The 23,749-nt window shown below is 43.8% G+C and overlaps 1 protein-coding gene across 4 annotated transcripts in view; it reads right to left on the bottom strand.

Annotated features, from left to right (window-relative positions):
• Positions 1 to 23,749, bottom strand: part of USP46 (ubiquitin specific peptidase 46) — a 74,692-nt gene that overhangs the window by 45,712 nt on the left and 5,231 nt on the right. For 3 of the 4 annotated variants that reach the window (XM_006057485.4, XM_044945874.2, XM_025290048.3), the window contains exon 2: positions 179 to 259. In XM_006057485.4, the coding sequence (XP_006057547.1) occupies positions 179 to 259 (81 nt within the window). Of the gene's footprint in view, positions 1 to 178; positions 260 to 10,694; positions 10,987 to 23,749 lie in introns of those variants that run through there. The other variant, XM_025290047.3, reaches the window with a different exon arrangement.

The following is a 23,749-nucleotide window of genomic DNA, read 5'->3' as shown; positions in this document are numbered from 1 at the left end:
TGGGGGAATTCATACTTCCAAAAATTGGACTAAACATCCCCCACTCTGCTATTTGCCACCTATGGTAACCTAGGAGTATGAACAATTATTTAAAACTTGGTAATGACAAAAATGGCAGTGACATTGCTTTAAGAATGCTAAAACACCTGAGGAAGACAGTACGTTTCAAAATACTTACGTTGACCAATCCGAAGTAGTGTTCATTGATCGGAAACTGCTCTGGACCAATGTCTTTTTCCAGAGCAGAGGCATTGGTGCCCTGAAAGAGAAAAACAGCAAAAGTTCTGTTGCGTGTAAAACAGACAAAAAGTAAAAGGATACTTGAGACAGCCCGCTATTGAGACCAGCATTTCCCCTAGTGGCCACAGAGTCTGGAGATGGTCATGCTGAAAACAGGTGTCGGAAGCAAACCATAGATGAGGTAATGAGGTCAGCCTATTCCTCTCCTCACCCAACTTCATCGTCCCTCAAATCTGTTCTACCCGGCTTCAATGACCTTCCATTAGGAAAGGAGGTTAAGGACAAGTAATGAGCAAACTACCACTCAGAACTTCCAAATAAAATGTTCTAAGCTCAGATACCTGGAGTTGCTTTTATATTACTCAGTGGTGTATAGAATCATACCACCAATTTCAAGGTCAGTGGTGTTTTTCTGATAAAGATTTATCTACTGTGCACCCACCACATGCCAGGCACTATTCTAGGCTCTGACAACAGAACAGTAGACAAAGACAGTCTGAAAGAAAAAGCCCCAAGTATACCGGACAGTACATCAGAATGCATAAATGCAGTGGAGAAAAACAAAGCTGGAAATGAGGCTAGGGACTCCAGGGAGTAGGGGGAGGAGGGAAAGCATGGAGTGGGGAGGTGTGAAGGATAGATAGTTGCAGCTTTAAATAGGGTGGTCAGGGAAGGCCTTATTGAGAAAGCGAAATGTCCAAGGACATATAAATAATGGAAACATAGAATTTAAAACCTAACTGTTCCCAAGTGTATCAAATCGTAAGCCATGCATACTCATTTCAACACTCCAACATGAGGATAATAAGTTACTGGATACTCCCACTGTGTGCCAGGAACTGCACTATTTATTCTCACAACATTCCTATCAGGTAAATTGTTGTTGTTCAGTCGCTCAGTCGTGTCCAACTCTTTGCAACCCCATAGACTGCAGCATACAAGGCTCCTTTACTCTCTCCTGCGGTTGGCTCACACTCATGTCCATTGAGTCAGTGATGCTATCCAACCATCTCATCCTCAGCCGCCCCTTCTCCTCCCGCCTTCAGTCTTTCCCAGCATCAGGTCTTCCCAGGATCCAATGAGTCAGCTCTTCGCATCAGGTGGCCAACATATTGGAGCTTCAGCATCAGGTAAGTACTTACTATTATAATCCCCATTTAACAGTTAGGAACTTAAGGCTTCGAATGGTTGAGAATCTGTCCAAGAACCACAGTCAATAAGTGGCAGAGCTTAGACCTGAACCCTGGAGTCAGACTTGGAATTTCATACTCTTAACCAAATACTATGCAGAGCAATCCTACTGAATAAAATCATTTCCTGAGCCCTGCTAAGGGCCAAGAGGTCATTGGCAATACCTCATTGATGATCATTTTCCCCCAAGGCCTGGATACTGGGATTAGGAAAAATGACCAAAGTTCAGTCCAACCAGGTGAGTAATGTGGGGATGGGCAGGACCAGGCTCCACGGTTACTCACAGCTCTACATTATTCTGTGCTCCTCAAATTCTCGGGCTATCACCGAAGACCTACAGCTCACAGACTCTCAAAGATCTGGGAGACAGGCATTTTAAAGAGAGACTGTTAGGCTTTATAAAAAATAAATCTGCTGCTGCTACTTATTCTGGATTTGTATAATTAGAATCTCCTATCACAGAAAGAAATGGCCAAAAGGCAGGCTAAGAACCTGTCAAGATGGTCACGTGTCAACAAGCAAACATTAAAGGGGCAGAACAACTCAATTCTGAGCAAACAGAACCTCAGCAGAAATAGTACATTCCATCCCCTTATCATAATATCCTTTGTTTCCACTTGTCTTCTAGGTCCATTATACTGTTCCACCAATCTAAAGTCCACCAGAGACTTTACATTCAGTGGCCATTTGTGTGCACAACAGTTTCACTATCTTTTAATGGTGGGAGGGTCCGGTTGGGGGGCAGGGAGTGATTCATTGCCTTCACAATCATGTGACTCCATATACAGGCTGAATTCATAAAATACTTCATTAAAGCAGGATTTCATGGTATTGAAAAAAATCACTAATATTTTCCAATAAAGCTACATCTCAATCATAAATTGATGTAAATAATGTGTATTAAATATACCCACGGCCATTTCTGAAGCAACGTTAGGATATATGGCTTAGTGCCCAGGAGGAATGTCAGATATAAAAGCAGAGCACATGGAGACAGATCTCATTAAATCTTTCTTTATGAGGCAGCCATTTATTCAATCCATGACTTCTGCTATTTGGGAATTCTTGAATGGAGTCCGCTTTTTTCTATCTATCTTAATACTTTCCCACCAAAGAGGGAGCTGGTGGCGGAAGGAGGGGCAGTGCTGGTTGTGACTCAGGCTGACTACAGTGACTGGGGGTGGGGGCGGTGGGGGCGGTGGTGCTTGAGAGGATACCCTGGACAAGAGGTAGCAGGCCGCAGCACAGCTCAGGAAGAGGGAAGGGAGCTAACAGGGTCTTCATGAAACCTGAGAGCCACACTTCCTGGCCACGCCTCAGGTCAGGCCCGCTCATCCTCTCGCAGGAGGTCTGGAAGGGTCAAGAGGGAGATCTGATACCCTGGGGGGCTTCCAGATCACTGCAATGTCACCCTTTTGTCAGAACAGCTACCCTCAGACTTCCCTGGTGGCCCACTGGTTAAGAATCTGCCTGCCAATAGAGGGGACATGAGTTCAATCTCTGATCTAGGAAGATCCCACGTGCCATGGAGCAACTAAGCCTGTGCCTGCAACTACAGAGTCCGTGCACCCTAGAGCCCATGTGCCACAACTACTGAGCCCACGCGCTGCAACTGCTGAAGCCCGTGTGCCCCAGAACCCATGCTCTGCAACAAGAGAAGCCACCGCAGTGAGAAGCCCACGTGCCGCAACTCCAGAGTAGCCCCGGCTCGCTGCAACTAGAGAAAGCCTGTGCAAATAAATACAAAATTTTAAAAAATCTGCCCTCTGCAGCCCATGCCTCCCAGCACTGTACAAACCCCTTCCTTTCTCCTCATCTTGCCTAACCCTCCATCCCCCAGCGACCTACCTTGACACCCTGTCTCCTGCCATCACGCTGGGTGGTTTCAGGATCCACGTGGCAGCACCTTCCCACACCTGCTCTCTCAGTGTTGGTGTCCTCTTTTGCAGCTGCCTTTTAATCCACTCCACTCCAGCTACCCACTCCCAAAGACACAGCCTGGATCTGGTCATCACCTAAACCCAGGCAGGCTGGGCTCTGCCTGCCAGCTCATCCCATTACAGCCACACAGAGACTGGCTGGAACCCCTCACTCCTCTTCTTTCTCATCTAGCTTAGAGTCAATGGATCATGATTTCAATGGCTCTCATAAACACACACCCCCACCTGTCCTTTGCTTACACTACTTGGCAAAAAGTCAACCCAGAGGGGACCAAACTATCCACCTTCTCTGAACCCGGACAGATGAGCAATATTAGAGGGGAGAAGTCACACCCCAAGCTGACTGCACTCAACTGAACTCACCAAATTCAGGCAGCTCTCAACACGCCCACATTCCAATAGTGTTTTTCTAACAGGCTCATTCTCCACTCCACAGTGACTATTTCCAGCCTTCTCCAAGCTCCTCAAAACTCTTACATTCCTTTGCCCCTCTCACTGGCCTCCCACTCAACAGCAAAAATAACAAAATAAAATGAGCAGAGAGGAACTTTTTTAATTACAGACTCCCAGAAAAACATCTATTTCTGCTTTCTTGACTATGCCAAAGCCTTTGACTGTGTGGATCACAACAAACTGTGGAAAATTCTCAAAGAGATGGGAATACCAGACAACCTGACCTGCCTCTTGAGAAACCTATATGCAGGTCAGGAAGCAACAATTAGAACTGGACATTCAACAACAGACTGGTTCCAAATAGGAAAAGGAGTACATCAAGGCTGTATACTGTCACCCTGATTATTTAACTTATATGCACAGTACATCATGAGAAACGCTGGGCTGGAGGAAGCACAAGCTGGAATCAAGATTGCCAGGAGAAATATCAATAACCTCAGATATACAGATGACACCATCCTTATGGCAGAAAGTGAAGAAGAGAGTGAAAAAGTTGGCTTAAAGCTCAACATTCAGAAAACTAAGACCATGGCATCCGGTCCCATCACTTCATGGCAAACAGATGGGGAAACAGTGGAAATGGTGGCTGATTTTATTTTGGGGGGCTCCAAAATCACTGCAGGTGGTGATTGCAGCCATGAAATTAAAAGACGCTTACTCCTTGGAAGGAAAGTTATGGCCAACCTAGACAGCATATTAAAAAGCAGAGACATTACTTTGTCAACAGAGGTCTGTCTAGTCAAGGCTATGGTTTTTCCAGTGGTCATGTATGGATGTGAGAGTTGGACTATAAAGAAAGCTGAGCTCTGAAGAACTGATGCTTTTGAACTGTGGTGATGGAGAAGACTCTTCAGAGTCCCTTGGACTGCAAGGAGATCCAATCAGTCCATCCTAAAGATCAGTCCTGGGTGTTCACTGGAAGGACTGATGTTGAAGCTGAAACTGCAATACTTTGGCCACTCGATGCAAAGAGCTGACTCATTTGAAAAGACCCTGATTCTGGGAAAGATTGAGGGCAGGAGGAGAAGGGGATGAGAGAGGATGAGATGGTTGGATGGCATCACCAACTCAATGGCCATGGGTTTGGGTGGACTCCGAGAGTTGGTGATGGACAGAGAGGCCTGGCATGCTGCGGTTCACGAGGTCACAAAGAGTTGGACACGACTGAGCGACTGAACTGAACTGAACTGAAACCTTCAAACCTACATGCTTCCCTGTCAATGACGGAGATCTCGCTCTCGTCCAAGGTCGATCGCTCCTGTACTATTAGATCCTGCCCTGCTGAACTGAACATGCCTACATGTCTCTCATGTGAAAATATATACACACATCTTCTTCCCACATCTCCCCAGTCCCCATCCTTTCTCACCTTCTCTTCACAGCTAAACTACTTTAAACAACTATCTATTCTGAAACATTTACAAATGAATCAGATGATTTCTAAGAGGTGTTTCAAATAATCCAGTAGGGAGAAGTGGGAGGTGGGGGGTGGGGATAAAACTCTGCTGTTGAAGCTGAGCGTGGGTACATGGGGCTTATTATACCATCCCGTTTATCCTTTACAGATATTATGGGCAGGGTAATGGTCTCCCAAAGATGCCCATGTTCTCTTGTGATGACATGGGCAAAACTTGTGATGACTCCCCAAACTTGTGATGACATCACCTTACATGGAAGAGGGAAATTTACATTGCAGAAGAATTGATTTGCTAATCAGTTGACCAAAAATAGGGGGATTGTCCTGGACCATCCAGTTGAGCACAACGTAATCACAAGCATCCTTAAAAGGGGGAGACAGAGCAGGACAACCGATGAGAGTGATATGATGTGTAAGTCATGCCTTTGCTGACTTTGTAGGTGGAGGAAGGGGCCAGGAACCAAAGAACCAAGCAGCCTCTAGAAGCTTAAAAGACAAGGAAGCAGGTTCCACTAGAACCTCCAGGAAGAATACAGCACTGTACTGCCTTCATTTTGGCTCAGGGAAACTCAGCTCAGACTTCTGACCTTGAGGCTATAAGATAATAAATTTGTACTGTTTAAGCCACTTAAGGTTATGGTAACTTGTTACAGCAGCAAGAAGAAACAAATACACTGTGTTTGAAGTTTTCCATAATACGTATTGAGACCTGCCTCTGTTTTCTCCCCTTGCCATCTCTCCTCAAAATAGCCCCTTCTGGATGCTACCCTTGATGCACTCCACACACGGTCAACTCTGGACGGTGCACACAGCTGCTAGCTTTCCCCAGCCACTGTCTGAGGTCTTCCTCCCTCCCTCCATGCCTCTCTGTGGAGGGTCCAGATAATAACCAGGCTTTAATCAGCAGCTATGTGCCAAACACCTCCAACTCTTTACCTTCATCCCTGGAAGCTCACTTCTGAGCTCATTCAGGTACGATGAATACACATTTCCACTTGCTTGTCTCACAGACCCTCAAAGTCATTCTACCCCAAGCCCTAGCTTTCATTTCTCCTTCCCCCCAAATCCAATCTTTTCCTGGTGTTTCCCCACTTAGTCCATGACAATGCTACCTTCCTTCCAGCTCCTTCTACAAACCTCAGGGCCAGGCCCAACATCCCACTCCCGGCTCAACACTCATTCATCACAGTGTATTGACTGATTGCCTCTCCTTAAATCTCTCAAGTCCTTTTGCTTCCCTTTAACTTCCAGCCACCAGTGAGACCAAGCCACCACCATTTCTCATCTGAATTTAAACAGCCTCCTAAATGGCATCCAACATCCACCTTGTTGGCCTTAACTCCACTGTCAACGTGGCAGCAAAACTGTTCTTTTTAAATACAAATCTGGGGCTTCCCTGGTGGCTCACTGGTAAAGAATCTGTGGTCTGGTAAGATCCCAAAACCCAATAAGCTCATGTGCCACAACTACTGAGCCTGTGCTCTAGAGCCTGGCAGCCGCAGCTATTGAACACACGTGCCACACTGCTGAAGCCCGCGCACCTAGAGCCTGTGCTCTGCAACGTGAGAAGCTGCCACAAAGAGAAACCCATGCGCCACAGCCCTCGCAGTAACGATGACCCAGTGTGGCGAAAGGGACTTTGCAGACATGACTGATTTAAGAAGCTTGAGATGGGGGGATTATCCCGGATGGTCTGAGTGGGCCCAGTATCATCAAGGGTCCTCATGAGGAGGAGGCAAGAGTATCACAGTCAGCGAGGAGACATGATGACACATGCAGATTTGAGAGAGAGAGAACTGAAGATGCTCTGCAGCTGGCCTTGAAGATGGAATGCACCCTGAGCCAAGGAATGCAGCAGGCCCTAGACAATGGAAAGTGCTCTTGTAGAACCTCTGGAAGCGGTGCAGCCCTGCCAACACATGGATTTTAGGACTTCTGACCTCCAGAGCTCCAACAGAATAAACCCTTGTCATTTTTAGCTGCTAAGGGACTTCCCTGGTGGTCCAGTCATTAAAACTCTGTGCTTCCACTTCAGGGGGCACTGGATGGATCCCTGGTTGGGGAATTCAGATCCCACATGCCACACAGTATGGCCAAAAAAAAAAGCTGCTAAATTTGTGGTACTATTTTACTGTAGCAACACGAAATTAACATACCCCCCTTCCCAACAACCTCCACCCTCCACTCATAGCATACTGTCTCCCTTACAGTATTTATGCCAATTGTTATTTGCATGATTATTAATATCTGCTGCTGCTAAGTCACTTCAGTCGTGTCCGACTCTGTGTGACCCCATAGACGGCAGCCCATCAGGCTCCCCCGTCCCTGGAATTCTCCAGGCAAGAACACTGGAGTGGGTTGCCATTTCCTTCTCCAATGCATGAAAGTGAAAAGTGAAGTCGCTCAGTCATCTCTGACTCTTCGCGACCCCATGGACTGCAGCCTACCAGGTTCCTCCATCCATGGGATTTTCCAGGCAAGAGTACTGGAGTGGGATGCCATCGCCCTAAACTATATGTTCCATGGTAGCAAAGACTATGTTTAACCTATTTAATCCTGCAAGTACAGTACTAAGTGACTAGCACAGGGCAGGCCCAGTCCTGCTGGGTGGGTAAATGGATGGATGGATGAATGAGTGGCTAGATGGATGAATGGTTGGATGGATGAATGGTTGGATGGATGCATGGATGGGAATGGTCAAGGGTGTGTGCATTGCTTCCATATCCATGATCATTTGGACATGGGTGCACACATGGATGCATGCACTCTCCAGATCTATTGTTCAGTGAGGTTCAGTGAGGGTACCTAAGTGGTACCCTCAACCACTTCCCCATTCTCCCTGCCCTTTTATAAATACACATCCTAGGAATTCCTTCCTATGGATACAGAATGTTACTAATATTGACCCTTGGAACCAAACTCTTGGTTCACATGCTAGCATTTTCCATTGGTAACATGAATTTTTGTGCAACCTTAACAGATTTTGGAGTTCTCTATGTTAAATGTAGATCTCTGTACAATAAAAGGACATAGACATCATGGGGAATGTTTCATGAGATGATGAGGACAGATACTTAAATATCAATTAGACAATGTAAATTAAAACTTTAAATGAGCATGTCCTTCAGCCCTGCAATTTGTTCCACATCTATACTCACACAGGTAGAAAAGATACAGAACCTGTATCCAGGCCCCAAATGAACCAGGCCTGGCTTAAAACAAGATGGAAGTTTCTTTCTCTCTTTCACGTAAGTGTTCACAGGGAGGAAGCAGTGCAGGTCTGAAAACGGCAGCTCTGCAGGGCCAGGGACACAGGCTCCTTTTAACTTGTTGCTTTGTCATCCTCAAGAGTCTATCTTAGGAACCAACATGGCCACTCCAGTCCCCTATCATCGAACCTGTGCCGGGGCAAAGAGACAAGAAGGAGAGAGATACCTCCTTCCCTTCCAAAAAAGCCCCTGAGAGTCACACACATCACGTTTTCTCAAAATCTTGATGGCCAGAACATCTCCCAGCCACGCAGCCACACCTAGCTGCCAGGGGAACTTGGCAAACGTGCTCCTGAGCAGCAATGAGCCACCAAAATTAGAAATGGAAAAAGGATACTGAAATTACAGTCAGCATGCAATGGTCCTCCCTGGCAAGGTTTTAACAGAAAAAAGAAATAATTTAGCGTTAGTCATTCAGTCGTGTCTGACTATTTGTGACTCCATCGACTGTAGCCTGCCAGGCTCCTCTGTCTAGGGAATTCTTCAAGAAAGAATACTGGAGTAGGTAGCCATTTCCTTCTCCAAGAAATAATTTAACTGGTTAAATAATTACAGTAATAAATAAGACAGAATACCATGTAGCTACTTAAAAAAAGCAAAGCTACTCCATAGGTATGGCTGTGAAAATTTGTCCAAGATACAACAATAAGTAAAAACATGTGAGTGAGCCAACGTGTGTACAGAACAATTACTGGAAATGTCCTCCATCCAAGCAACAGACACTGAGCCCTCTTGGTCAACAGCACAACTATATACCTGAGGGACACAAAGGGCCAGAGCGGCCAGAACCTGCCTTCAACATCTATGCTTTAATGGAAATTCCAGAAAGAATACTTGAGAAAATATTAACACTTGTCACCAGTGTCTGGATCATGGAAAAAGCAAGAGAGTTCCAGAAAAACATCTATTTCTGCTTTATGGACTATGCCAAAGCCTTTGACTGTGTGGATCACAACAAACTGTGGAAAATTCTTCAAAAGATGGGAATACCAGACCACCTGACCTGCCTCTTGAGAAATCTATATGCAGGTCAGGAAGCAACAGTTAGAACTGGACATTCAGCAACAGACTGGTTCCAAATAGGAAAAGGAATACATCAAGGCTGTATATTGTCACCTTGATTATTTAACTTATATGCAGAGTACATCATGAGAAACGCTGGACTGGAAGAAACACAAGCTGGAATCAAGATTGCCAGGAGAAATATCAATAACCTCAGATATGCAGATGATACCACCCTTATGGCAGAAAGCAAAGAAGAACTAAAGAGCCTCTTGATGAAAGTGAAAGAGGAGAGTGAAAAAGTTGGCTTAAAGCTCAACATTCAGAAAACAAAGATCATGGCATCTGGTCTCATCACTTCACGGCAAATAGATGGGGAAACAGTGGAAACAGTGTCAGACTGTATTTTGGGGGGCTCCAAAATCACTGCAGATGGTGACTGCAGCCATGAAATTAAAAGACGCTTACTCCTTGGAAGTAAAGTTATGACCAACCTAGACAGCATATTAAAAAGCAGAGACATTACTTTGCCAACAAAGGTCCGTCTAGTCAAGGCTATGGTTTTTCCAGTGGTCATGTATGGATGTGAGAGTTGGACTGTGAAGAAAGCTGAGTGCCAAAGAATTGATGCTTTTGAACTGTGGTGTTGGAGGAGACTCTTGAGAGTCCCTTGGACTGCAAGGAGATCCAACCAGTCCATCCTAAAGGAGATCAATCCTGGGTATTCATTGGAAGGACTGATGCTGAAGCTGAAACTCCAATACTTTGGCCACCTCATGCAAAGAGTTGACTCATTGGAAAAGACCCTGATGCTGGGAGGGACTGGGGGCAGGAGGAGAAGGGGACGACAGAGGATGAGATGGCTGGATGGCATCACCGACTCGATGGACATAAACCTGGGTAAACTCCGGGAGTTGGTGATGGACAGGGAGGCCTGGCGTGCTGTGATTCATGGGGTCGCAAAGAGTCAGACACGACTGAGCGACTGAACTGAACTGAACTGAACTGAACCAGTGTCTAGGAGAATGGCTTGCAGATGAGAAGCCCACCAAGGGGCTTTTTGTTTTTTCAACTGTTCCAATTTTTAACTATGAGCACATATTATCTTTGTCATAAAAACTGTAATTAAAGTTAGCAAACTAATATCCTGCAGACCAGTGATCGAACGCCCACAGCACACACCTCACAGCTGTATTTGGCCATTGTTCCCCCCAGTATGAATTTCCTTTTGATTTCGGGCACGTCCTCTCTCTTGGTCTTTGTTTCCTGGGTTAGAAGTGGGGTTGCTCACGTTCAGCCTGCCTGTGGCTCAGGGTGGCAGAGGAAATCAAGCAAAACAAGGAACGTTATCAGCACTAAGTAAATGGCAAGATACATTGTAAACCCAAGCCTGCGCTTTGATCAGTGGCACCCAGCATAATAACACAAAAGGAAAACGGGGCACTGAGAATAATGACCAGATACTGAACGAAAAACTGATTCACAGCAGTAAGTCACAGGGTCTGCAGGTATAAGAAACACAGTTTTCATTTACATCGGTAAGAAACGTGGTAACCTTTGAAAACAATGCACCGCAGTTTATTAAAAATAGAATCTGGGCTGGGACAAGTTCCAACAAGAAGCCTGTAATGCCAGCTCTTCACAGCATGTCTGAAAGCACTTGTGTGGCTGCCAAGGGGTGCGACAAAAACACAGAAGCAACAACAACAACTCGGGAAGAATGAATCATAAACGTATGAGATGTATAAAGAAAGGCAATTCTTCTAGAGCAATTTTAAAAGCAGCTTATAGGAAAACAAGTTAGAATGCCTTCCCTCAGGGGAGAGGGGATGAAGACAGATTCTTGCCCAGGAGGGTGTAATCAGAACAATGGCACTGCAAGATCTAGCAAAGTCCATGAAGGATTTCCCTTGTTGGTTCAGTGGCTAAGATTCTGCACTACCAATGCAGGGGGCCCAGGTTCCATCCCTGGTGGGGAACTAGATCCCTCAAGCTGCAGCTAAGATCCCACATGCCACAACCAAGACCAGAAGCAGCCAAATAAAACTTAAAAAAAAAAAGAAAAAAGAACATTGTATATTATGCAGGAGCCTAAACTGAAAATAGAAACCAGGAAGGGGCCTTGAAGATCAGCTAGACCATTATACAGATCAAAAAAACCAACACCTAAGATCATAAACATAAACCTACTTGCTCAAGATCACCCCAAGGCAGCCTACTCTTCTGCATCCTAAGGCCTGCAGGATCTCTTTCAAGTCTGTACAAAGTACAGAAAGGCCCCAAAGAACACGTAAGAATTCTAAGTACACAGAGAGTAAGTTGCTGATTATAAACCATGAATTAAAATACATGACAGGAGAGGCGAATGTTGTTGCTAAAACGACCTTTTAAAGTCGACATTCAAAAAAGGGCTATTTTACCTAACAAGCGTGTTTCAAAGTACAAAAGTATTTTGAGGACAAATTCTCAAAAGGACTAGAATTCCCAGACTTCTGATGACAAAAGGTCTTTCGTAGAGCCTTAAGGAGAAAGTGAAGCAAAAATGAAGTGATGTTTTGTTTTCTTCTGGAAGGAAGTTTTTGATAGAGTTTCTCCCCGCTCCCCTGCCACCAAAATTGACATAGATATTAAAATTTGGTGCTTATAAGGAAGGACTTAAAAATGAAGAGCAATATTTCGATTAAAATTACAAATGAGAAATAAAAATAAATAAATAAAGTGATGCAACTCAAGATCTCAGGATGAGTCAGGTGCCAACTGCGAGAATTCAAGGATGGTTAAGGAGGGATTACAGTCACTGGCTTCCAATCATAATTAGTAATACTAATAGATAGCACAAGAAATAACACTGTGTCCAGTCACTGCTCTGAGGACTTAAGGTATATTTTACTCATTTTAATCTTCACAATAACTCTATGAGGTGGATATCATTACTGTTTCCATTTTAAAGATAAGAAAATTGAGGTACAGAGGGAGTAAATAACTTCATCCAGGTTCACACAGATAATAAATACTGGAATTAGGTTTTAATTCACACCATCTGGCTCCAGAGTGTAGGCTCCCAAGCACTATACCACACTGACTCTCAAGGTCATAGGGTCCCCTCAGAGCCCCAGAACCGTAAGAATAAAAACCTGAGGAAAGAGAAGAGGTCACAGTTAAGAGATCTAACCCCCTACCTCTGAGGCACCACTCCAAATATTCTAGAATGAGGAACACAGGTATCCTTCTCTGTAAAATCACCACAGAACACTGCAACCGATTTAAAGAATATATAAAACTGAGGTTGAAAATCAGGAGAAACCTGAGATGTAATCAAGAGGTAATAATTTTTTTTTTTTGCCGAAATAGTTTCAGGCTGTGAATTTTTACCCAGCCAAACATAATAGTAAAAGAAAATATTACTGTTTAAAATAGGAGAAAGCAAAAACAAGATCAAAAAGTAGAAATGAGTTCTAAGGAGTAAACCATTTTACATCTAATAATGGAATAATGTGCATTCTTACTTCCCTAACATGGATAGATATTGACAATTAAAAAAAGAAAAGGAAGACAGAAAGGACCTACCAGAAGTATTCCGAATAAAATATGTTAATGTATTAATACAGCTCATCTCTCTGTACTGGGACTATTTGGGAGGGGTAAGTGGGGAGAAATAGTGTGAATTATGTATCGGGGGAAAACTGTCATTTTTTTTCTTAGCCAAAGGAAGTGGCAAAGCCTCTGTCATGCCTCTATATAGACAGAAATGCAGACTGCAATTCTGTGCCTCTTGGCTCAGAACTGGTGCAGCCAGTTCTCTGGCCTCTCAGCGCTGTCCCCTCTCCCCCAATCCCCACCACCTCCTCCTTAGCATTTGGCTTTAACGTCACTTCTTCAAAGCTATCTTCTCTGACCCTTCCCTCTCATAGAATCCTGTGTCACTCTTCATGCAACTAATCATAATCTGTTAATAATATATTTATTTGGGGCTGATGTCTTTAACATCTGTCTTCCCACTGGACCACAGATTGGCAAATGACAGTCCCTGGGTCAGATGTGGCCCACTAACTGTTTTTGTAAATAAAGTTTTATCGGAACACAGCCGTGATCACTCATTTACTTATTGTAGCTATTTTCACAATACAACAGCAGAGTTGAGTAGCTGCGACAGAGACATGTGGCCCACAAAGCCTATTTACCATCGAGCCCTTTACCAACAGCCCTGCCAAGTCCTACACTGGACCATAAACTCTGAGGACAGGACTGTGTCTGATTGGTCTACCTGGACCCTACAGAACACCTGACATGCAAAAGGCACTTACTAAAGTTGCTGACTGAATCAACTTGGTAAAAGGGTAATAAGCAGTATGTGCTGCTTGTGGTTCAGAAAATTTCACACCTCTGTACTCATCAACTCCACTGTCAACCAGCCAAAGCCATTCCACTTATTGTCCCATTCCACTCCGCCAGTAAGGGCAGAGCCAGGACTCAACCCCAGGCCACTCGGCTCCAGAGCCTGAGCTTCTGACCACAAGGCAGGGAAAATGATCTACCCATTCAGACTTTGAGTAATTCCTTAGCTGCAGATGGAGGGTCTGGGCAGAGGGCCACGACTGGTTCTGACTGCGTCCTCGTTGGCTGCTGGCCCTCACACATCACCTAACCACCAGTGCGCTGTACCCAGAGGAGTTCAGATGCCATCCGTCCTCCTCAGAGAACAGACACATCACCTGGTCCCACTGAGAAATACCGACACTCTCCCTCCAGACAAGGCACTCACTCGGACTCACTACCTCCATTTCATAGGTAAGGGAAATGAAGTTAACGGAGGTTCAGTGAATTGCCAAGGTCAAGTGTTAGTATGAGGCAGAGGTCAGCTGCAAACCCACAATCTTATTTACCATCACAATGCCAACTCCCGGTTCAACAGCGCTCCTGCACCTCCCTCCAGACTCCCACAAGGAGAAAGGCATTCACGAGAAGGCAGTGATGGGCATTTTCATTCTACACCAGGAGAGCGTATCATTTCCACGCCTTTCTGGGGAGGGAGAAACAATGCTGGAAAAAACCTCAGTGTGACTTCACTTAATGACCATAACACAGAAGCAAAAATGCCTGTAACTGAAGACGACGACCCTGGGATACATAATGATCCCAAGTCGTCACAGCAAGGACAGTAAAGAGCAGCGGGAGACTCCGGCCTGTGAAACAATTCTTCTCGTGGCTAGAGACAGCACAACAAAGTCCTCAGGCAAAGGCAAAATTTCAACTCAAAAGTAGAACAAAGAAAACTGGGACTGGGTCTGTCTTCCAGCAGAAAGGGAAAGAGAAAATATTTATCCAGTCCCTGAATTCAGTGAGTTAGAAGCAAGAACCTCCTTCTTTTTTTCGCTTTATTATTATTTTAAATTTATTTATTTTTAATTGGATAACTGCTTTACAATGTTGTATTGGTTTCTGCCATACATCAACACGAATCAGCCATAGGTATACATATGTCCCCTCCTTCTTGGACATCCTTCCCATCCTCCACCCCATCCCACCCCTCTAGGTCGTCATAGAGCACGGGATCAGGTCCCCGCGTCATACAGCAAATTCCCACTGGCTGTCTATTTTACATATGGTAATGGATATGTTTCCATGCTACTCCCTCAGTTCATCCACCCTCTCCTTCCCCAGCTGTGTCCACTAGCCTGTTCTCTGTCTGCATCTCTATCGCTGCCCTGCAATTAGGGTCATCAGTAGTTTTCCTAGATTCCATATATATGCATTAATATAATATATATGTTTTTTCTCTTTCTGACTTACTTCACTCTGTATAACAGGCTCTAGATTCACCCACCTGACTAAAACCAACTCAAATTCATCCCTTTTTATGGAGTAATATTCCATTGTATATATGTACAACTTATTCATCTGTCGATGGACATCTAGGTTGCTTCCACGTTCTGGCTGTTGTAAATACTGCTGCAATGAACACGTGCGTCTTTTAGGATTGTGGAAGAACCTCATTCTAAATCCAAAGTTCTGCAAAGGCACCAAGTTGCCTCCTTGACCATCAAGTGGCACAGGAATCCTGGTCAAAGAGGCCAATTCTGCAAATTTAATTAATAGGGTGACCTCAAGTACTTCCTTCACTCTCTCTAGCGCAAGCTCAAGGTCTTTAAAACCCAGTCCCCCCACCTGACAGCACGGACTTCCTGCCCTTGAACCAGTACTGCCCTCTCAGAGATATTTTAGTCAAGTGCAATGGAAACACCCTGTAATGTACTCATTATGAAACATAAAATATAAAATTCTGTGGACTCCTCCCCCATTCCCAGACAGTGTTGCAATGGGAGAAAGCAGAGGGAACAAGGAGGTCTTCCCAGCAGCATTACTCAAAGTGTTATTAACCCTCTGCAGGAGCAAAGTTCAGAAACTGAAAACATGTATAATGAACGTACAGAGTAATTTCCTTTCTGTTGAGTTTAGTAACAACAACAAAAATGACAAAAAAAAAACAAACAAACCCTAGAGTTGGTGTTTTATGTATCTTTGGGTTTTTATTCCATTTTGCAATTAATTTTTTATTGTAGTTTACAAAAATATCAGTCTGTGACAGATTGAAAATAAAAATAAAACTGGTCCTTCCCTACAGACTTTCAAAATAATTGCCAACAGCAAAACAGCTGAGTGAAATTGAGCTTGTTTTCTGAAATGTGTGAATAGCTGCGCAAGCTCACTCTTTATATGAGAGATGCAAGCTAAAAATATACTAAGACACCATTTCCCCCCTATTGGCAAAGATCAAAAGGCTTTTGGATAGCACCCTACTTTGGCAAGGCTAGGGCAGCAACAGTCGCACCCATTGATAGTGGAGGGCAATTTGGCAAAACTCATCAAAGTTACAAATACAGATCCACTGCAAGGAAGTCAGCTGACAGATACACCCCCATATACGCAAAATGATGTAGGCACAAAGTTGTTCCCCGCAGCCTTGTTTGTAAAAAAAAAAAAAAGGCATGGAAAACTACCTCCATGCCCATCAGTGCTCTGCTAAGTCGCTTCAGTCGTGTCCTGTGCAACCCCATAGACGGCAGCCCACCAGGCTCCCCCGTCCCTGGGATTCTCCGGGCAAGAACACTGGAGTGGGTTGCCATTTCCTTCTCCAATGCACTTAAGTGAAAAGTGAAAGTGAAGTCGCTCAGTCGTGTCCGACTCTTAGCGACCCCATGGACTGCAGCCCACCAGGCTCCTCCGTCCATGGGATCTTCCAAGCAAGAGTACTGGAGTGGGGTGCCATTGCCTTCTCCGTGCCCATCAGTAGGGGCTGGTTAAGTGAACTCAATAGTTCAGGGAACTGAATACTCTGCAGCCATAAAAAGAGAATGAGGATGCTCTTCACATAGTGGCACAGACCCAACTCCAAGATACAAAAAGCAAAGGGCAGGTCCAGACTGTTCCAAATATGCTACAAGCACTATTTGTGTTTTTAAAAACTAGGAGAGAAACAAAAACATACTTGCTTGTATATGCATAAGAAGACATCACTGAATACAAGAGGAAGAAATGGCAAATACTGATGAATGCCAGACAAGAATCGGAGGGTGAATATAACTGCAACACAGTATATCCTTTTGTACAATCTGAAAATTTTTTCTACCAGTAACTCATACTCCCTTTTCAAAAACTTTATTTCAAAACTTTTAAAAAAGAAAGAAACTGAGCTTAGCCACTTCATATGTTTTTGTTAAGAATGCCTCTGTACACCAGATAACACAAAAGGGTATGTTTGTTGGCTTATCAGATGACTGAAAATCGTTTACTGCATCAGGCGCGCTCGTTACTAGGAAAAGGAAAACACAGCATCCTGACTGATGATTATAAAAGCTTTGCCACACACCAGCAGCCCCGTGTCTTCCGACATCTCAGTAGGAAATCACAGCTTCTTCCTCCTTTTGTCCGCTCCATGCAAGTCCCCTCCCCAGGCCTGCCTCTGACGGGAAGCCCCAGTGAGTTTACAAGTCTGCTCATCTTCTTTAGCGCTACTCACCAGGAGGAATGGCTCTTAGCATCTTACAGACCCAGAGACCTAACTCACCTGCCCAGCATCACAAAGCTACAAAGTAGCAGGATCAGGACTGGAACTTGGGACCTTGGATCCCAAGTTCAGGGCTCTTTACACTACATCCTGTGGATTCCTTTGCTAGTCGAAAGGAGGGGGCACTAGAAGAAAACAGCAATAAAATAAAATGGCCAGGTTCTGGGCTAAGCACTACACACAAATGATGCCACTTACGCCCCGCCATGCCCCAGGGAGGGAGGCGCTCTCATGACCCACATGCTGTGGATGAGAAGCAGAGTCTCTTGAGAGGGTGGAGCATGGAGAGCTCTCACAGCCAACCAACCAGATCCCATCCACACACTGACCTGTCTCTGGAGGAAGCTCACCAGCCCACAACCTGCAAACCAGTTTAACAGTGTCACTCCAAGAGCCAGTTATGCGAACCACCATAAAGAACTTCTTTTCTGAGCCAATGTCTCCCAAACCACAGACCATGAATGCCCAAAGAAAGAGAAATAATCTTAGGTGGCACGAATATGAACATTTTTTTAACTTTAGCAATTATACTTGATATGTATTTAAAAAGCATATAACTAGCTCATCAAACCCATTACTTCACAGATGTCTTAGCACAGAATGAGACTGAATTAAAAGAAGCTGAACAAATTTAAGGACAACTGCTAAATAAATAAGTTCAGGTGGTTCACAGATATAATGAAAACCATGAAGGAAAACAAACTGACATTTGAGAATCACGGGTCTCAGGAAGTGGATCCAACCCACCGTCTTTATCTAGGGGAAGAGAAACTCAGGAATACTCCAGCACACAATACACACGGGTTCTGAATGTCGCTTTATTTGTATTTATTTCATTTCCATCTGCCCTTCACTGTCCACACCACCCAACCTCTCTCAGATGCACGAGGCAGGACCCCTGTTACCAAAGCAACTTGAAACCTATCAAGGTTTTACCCTGAATAGTTCTGATTACACGTATAGTAGATCAATTAATACCAGATAATTATTTTGAGCGTGCCCTCTCTATGTATCTGACCTGGCGAACAAACTGGAGAGCCAACTGGGAGAGACCTGTGACCTCTCTCTAGCCCTTGTCGCCCCAGAAACAGTGAGAAGGAACCCCACTTCCCCAGCAGCCGCAGTCAGAACCGCGCCGTCTGGTGAATGTTGCCTCTGCTCTTGCCCAACCTCCTTGTCCAATCCTATTGTTCCCCACATGCCCACTAAATGTAGATGGCAGGTCAGAGTTAAAGGATCCCACTGGCTCCTGCAATGTCAACAGCTCTGTGCTTTGATCAAACTAAAGAAAATGTTCAATTCACTAAAAGAGAATTATGAAAAGTAATATGTGTGAGGGCATCATAGTTCAAAATGCTTCCATAAGTGAGACATCCTTTGATTCTCAAAAAAAAAAGGCTGTGAGGAGGGTTTTTCATCATGTCTTTTTGTGTTGTAAAGAGATGGGGAAACAGGCTCTGAGATTTACCAAGCAGGATTTCAAACCCAAACTGCTCCACTTTAGAGTTGTATGGGGAAAAAAAAAATTGTTTTCCTTTTCTTCCTAGGGTCTTAAGTGTGCTCCCCAAACCAAGAGCATCTGGTCACGAGAGAGGGCCCCAGAAAGGCAAAATGTCAGCCTGCTCCTGACATACTGGATCAGAATCTGCATTTTAAACAAGCTCCCCAGGTAATTTCTGGGGACAAGACCATCTGAAGAGCACTGCAAGGCAGTCCTTCCATTCTCTTCATTCATTTATCCAATAGTTATTTTTTGTGCATCTACTACACTGTGCTGAATGCTGGGAAATCCACGGTGAATAACATAAACACAGGTCCTGCCCTCATGGGTTGCCAGTCTAACATAGCGGTTTTTCAACCTTGGGTGCTCACCATAATCAAAGCTGGCACTTAACAAAAAAAAAAAAAGCAGATGCCTAAACCCCATCCCAGACCCATCTACATCTCTATACAGTCAGAAACTGAGACTGAAACCCTAGATGCTGCTTATCAGAAAAGCTCCAATTTATGCCCCTACCTTGGAGGATAAGTTGACAGTATCTAGGAAAGCTGCAGGCAAGCGTATCCTAAGAGCAGCATTTCCACTTCCAGGACTATATCCTGGAGAAATGGAAGCATGTGTGCAAAGAAGACAGGAACAAGAACACTCACTGCAGCAATGCTTCCAGACAGAAATCTGGGAAACTATTCAACTGTCCCTAGATAAGGGAATGAACAAGTAAACCATGGTTAAAGAAAGAATACTGTTAAAGAGCCCTCAGGATGAATAAACAAACAGAAAATAGATGTATGTGTGCTCAGTCGTGTCCAACTCTTTGAGACCCCATGGACTGTAGCCTTCCAGGTTCCTCTGTCTGTGGAATTTTCCAGGCAAGAATACTGGAGTGGGTTGCCATTTCCTACCACAGTGGATTTTTCCAACCCAGGGATCAAACCCACATCTCCTGTGTCTCCTGTGGAAAAAGATAGTTCCAAAAGGCTACATAATTTTATACATGCTCATATATGGATTCATAAATATGAAACATAAAGACATGCATGGCAAACACACACCATCTTCAGGAAAATGGCTAGTTCTAGGAGGAGGGGAGAGGAAAGAGAAAGCGGTGGTTAGTGGTTTTTTTTAAGGTACTTAGTAGGTCTGAAAAAAGATCTTAACCAAATACAATTAAAGTTTAAGTCTGCTAAATCTGAAGGTTAGAATTTGGGTATCTAATATATATTAAATTACATTTTTTTCCCCATACATTTTTGGGTGCTAATGTTTTGTGATTTAATTTCTTTAAAATTCTTTCAAATGTTTCACAGGGGATGTAATATATAGTCAGGGTAGGGAATCCCTGTGCTAAGAACATGAAGCAATACAACTCTAGCTGTTCGATATCAGGAAATACATCTATAGAATGGCAATGATCTATATATAGCTCCTGAAGTTAAATTACTTCCTTAAATAATTTTATATAGATTACAAAAAAAACTTTCACGTGGCAGATAGTTTCTACAAGCTATATATATTTTTTCAGGAGCCAAAGGTAAGTATTACCCAAGGAAAGCAACATTTCTCAAACTGTGATCCTCAGTTCACCTGCAACACAAGGAAGAGGGAGTGAGAAGGAGAGGGAGTATTTATTAAAATGCAGGTTTCAGGTTTCCTGCCTTGGACCTACTTAATCAAAATCTCTGAGGGCAGAAACCCAGAGGCTGAATTTTTAATAAAAGAATGCACCCATGGGTGCAACTGTACACTGAAGAACCACTCGTGTATTTTTTTAAGCTACTATCACTCAAATTTTTAAAAACATATGTGTCTGGTACGTCACCATAAGGTGACATGCTTCATACTCTGAAAATTAAGGTGCAGCGGATGTTTCCTAAATGCTCGAGATCATAATTCCATAAGTATATGCAAGCAGATCCTGATGAAAACTGGTTTCCCGCACAGTGTATCTAACCCTGAAGGACAAAGAAATGTATTTCAGGAAGAACGTAACTTCATACTGCTTTTCTAAATAAAAGAACTTCAAAAAGCAACTGGGTAAACAGGAAAGCTCCACAGGTCCAGCCTTGCTGCTGGCCCCGACACCAGAGCCAGGTTCAATTAAACAGAAATGGTTAGCAGAGTAAGAGATGCCAAATTTCTCCTCTTAGGACCATCTTCATTCTAGTCTATAGTCCTTTTGCTACAAGTTTTCCACATCTTGTTAACATCTCCTTGATCTGAGTATCTTCCATTCCATCCTTAGCTTTCTTGACTTTTCCTTCAGCCTCCCCTATGTTCCCCTTCATTTTCTATTTCCCCATGTGCAAACAAAACCAATACCACAGTCTGACTTTCATGCCCTGGAAAACCACTCTGGAGCCCCTGGGGTTAAAAACAATCCAGTACAGGGAATTCCCTGGAGATCCAGGGGTTAGGACTCGGCACTTCCACAATCAGAAGTCTGGGTTCATACCCTGGTGAAGAAACTAAGATCCCACATATGCAGCCAAAAAAAAAAAAAGAAACAAACAAACCCACAGCACAGTGTGTGTGCATGTTGGGGGGAGGGTAAATTAAGAGTTTGGGATTAACATATACCCACTATTGTATATAAAACAGATCACCAACAAGAACCTACTACACACAGCACAGGGAACTATACTCAATATCTTATAATAACCTAAAATGGAAAATAGAAAACAATATATGTATGTATGTATGTGTGTGTGTGTGTGCGCGCCTGCACGCGTGCCGAGTGCGTGCTCAGTTACTCAGTCCTGTCTGACTCTTTGTAACCCCATGGACTGTAGCCTGCCGGGCTCCTCTGTCTATGGAATTTTCCTGGCAAAAATACTGGAGTGGATTGCCATTTCCTCCTCCAGGAGATCTTCCCCACCCAGAGACTGAACCTGCATCTCCTGCGTCTCGTGCACCGGCAGTGGATACTTTACCACTGAGCCATCTGGGAATTCCTAATAATGCGCGCGCGTGTGTGTGTGTGTGTGTGTGTGTGTACACACATATGTATAACTGAAACTAACACAACATTGTAAATCAACTATATTTCAACCAGCAATTTTTGAAAATAAAATTAAAAAAAAAAACAGCACACAAACACATGAAAAGATGTTTGGCCTCATTAGAAAATTAGAAATTGCACATTTTAAACCACAATAATATCATTTCACACCCATTAGATTGGCAAAACTTTAAGTCTAACAATTTTGAGTGTCTGCAAGCACATGAAGCAACTGAAACTCCCAAACCTGCCAGCTGGAATGTAAATTGGTACAACTGCTTTGAAGAGAAATCAGGTCATATATTAGAGTCAAAGATGCCCACTTCCTCTGACCCACAATTTCCCTTCTAGGTAGGTACACCACAGAGAAAAACTGAAAAGACGCAGAGGGAGACAAGTTCCAAACCGTCATGGCACACAGACAAAATTCTAAAACTAACAAAAAAATGAATAAATATAACCCATCTGTGTGATGGAATATTATACAGTAGTTAAAAACAACCTAGACAACCTAGATTACATGCTTGCATCAATAAACCTCAAAATCATAACTTAAAAGCAACTTTGAAGTTGTTCAGTATTACAAGAGCATGTTTAAAACATGAGTAAGCAATACAATATGTAGTGTATGAATACCTACATATCTAGGAAAGGTGTAGAAACACATGATAAACACATGATAAATTCAGAACAGCGGTCACTGTCTGGTAGAAAGGGGATGGGGAAATGCTCACTCATATTTGTAATATTTTATTTCTTCACAGGGTGTAGACACTGAGTGGCCACTCTATTAGTTTCGATATTTTTCTGCATGCCTGAAATTTCAGAGAAGGCAATGGCACCCCACTCCAGTACTCTTGCCTGGAAAATCCCATGGACGGAGGAGCCTGGTAGGCTGCAGTCCATGGGGTCGCTAAGAGTCAGGCATGACTGAGCGACTTCCCTTTCACTTTTCACTTTCATGCATTGGAGAAGGAAATGGCAAGCCACTCCAGTGTTGCTGCCTGGAGAATCCCAGGGACAGGGGAGCCTGGTGGGCTGCCGTCTATGGGATCGCACAGAGTCGGACACGACTGAAGCGACTTAGCAGCAGCAGCAGCAGAAAGACAGTCCCATGTCTGAGCTACCTGAAAGCATTTGAAGGTTCTGAGAGCAGAATCAGAACTTGATGGGGAGAAGGAAAGTTGGACCTGTGAATGGAAAGCTGAAACAACCAATAGCGTTCCCCTCTCCCTCTTCAAACTATCCATGGCAAAAAATCATTCTCAGAATTGTGGCAAAATTCCATATAGAGGACTTGTGACACCCCCAAAATTCTAAGCCGCAATCCCAGAACAGAAACATTCCAAACAGCCTTTAGTGCTGACAACAGAAATTATTTGCCTGAAGACACTTTTTTCCTGGTTCATTTTTTGGGTGGCCTCTTCTTTGAAAAGATCAGTAAGGCCTTTCAAACCCTTAAATGAGCATTGGGTTTTACCACAAATGATGGTTTATTATAAGAAACTGCATTAAAATATTTAGGCCAGAAAAGTTAACTAGACTCAAAGTTAACTTCTACAACTCTCCCAGTTGGTTTGCTTTGGGCTGGCTCCGTGGGTAGGCCAGAGATAAAACCACCGAGAGATACCTTTCTGATGATACCAAAGAATTCAATACCATCATAAAACTTC

Source organism: Bubalus bubalis, chromosome 7, assembly GCF_019923935.1.
Source record: "Bubalus bubalis isolate 160015118507 breed Murrah chromosome 7, NDDB_SH_1, whole genome shotgun sequence".
NCBI classification, from domain to species: Eukaryota; Metazoa; Chordata; class Mammalia; order Artiodactyla; family Bovidae; genus Bubalus; species Bubalus bubalis.
This window is presented reverse-complemented; position numbering and strand designations above follow the sequence as displayed.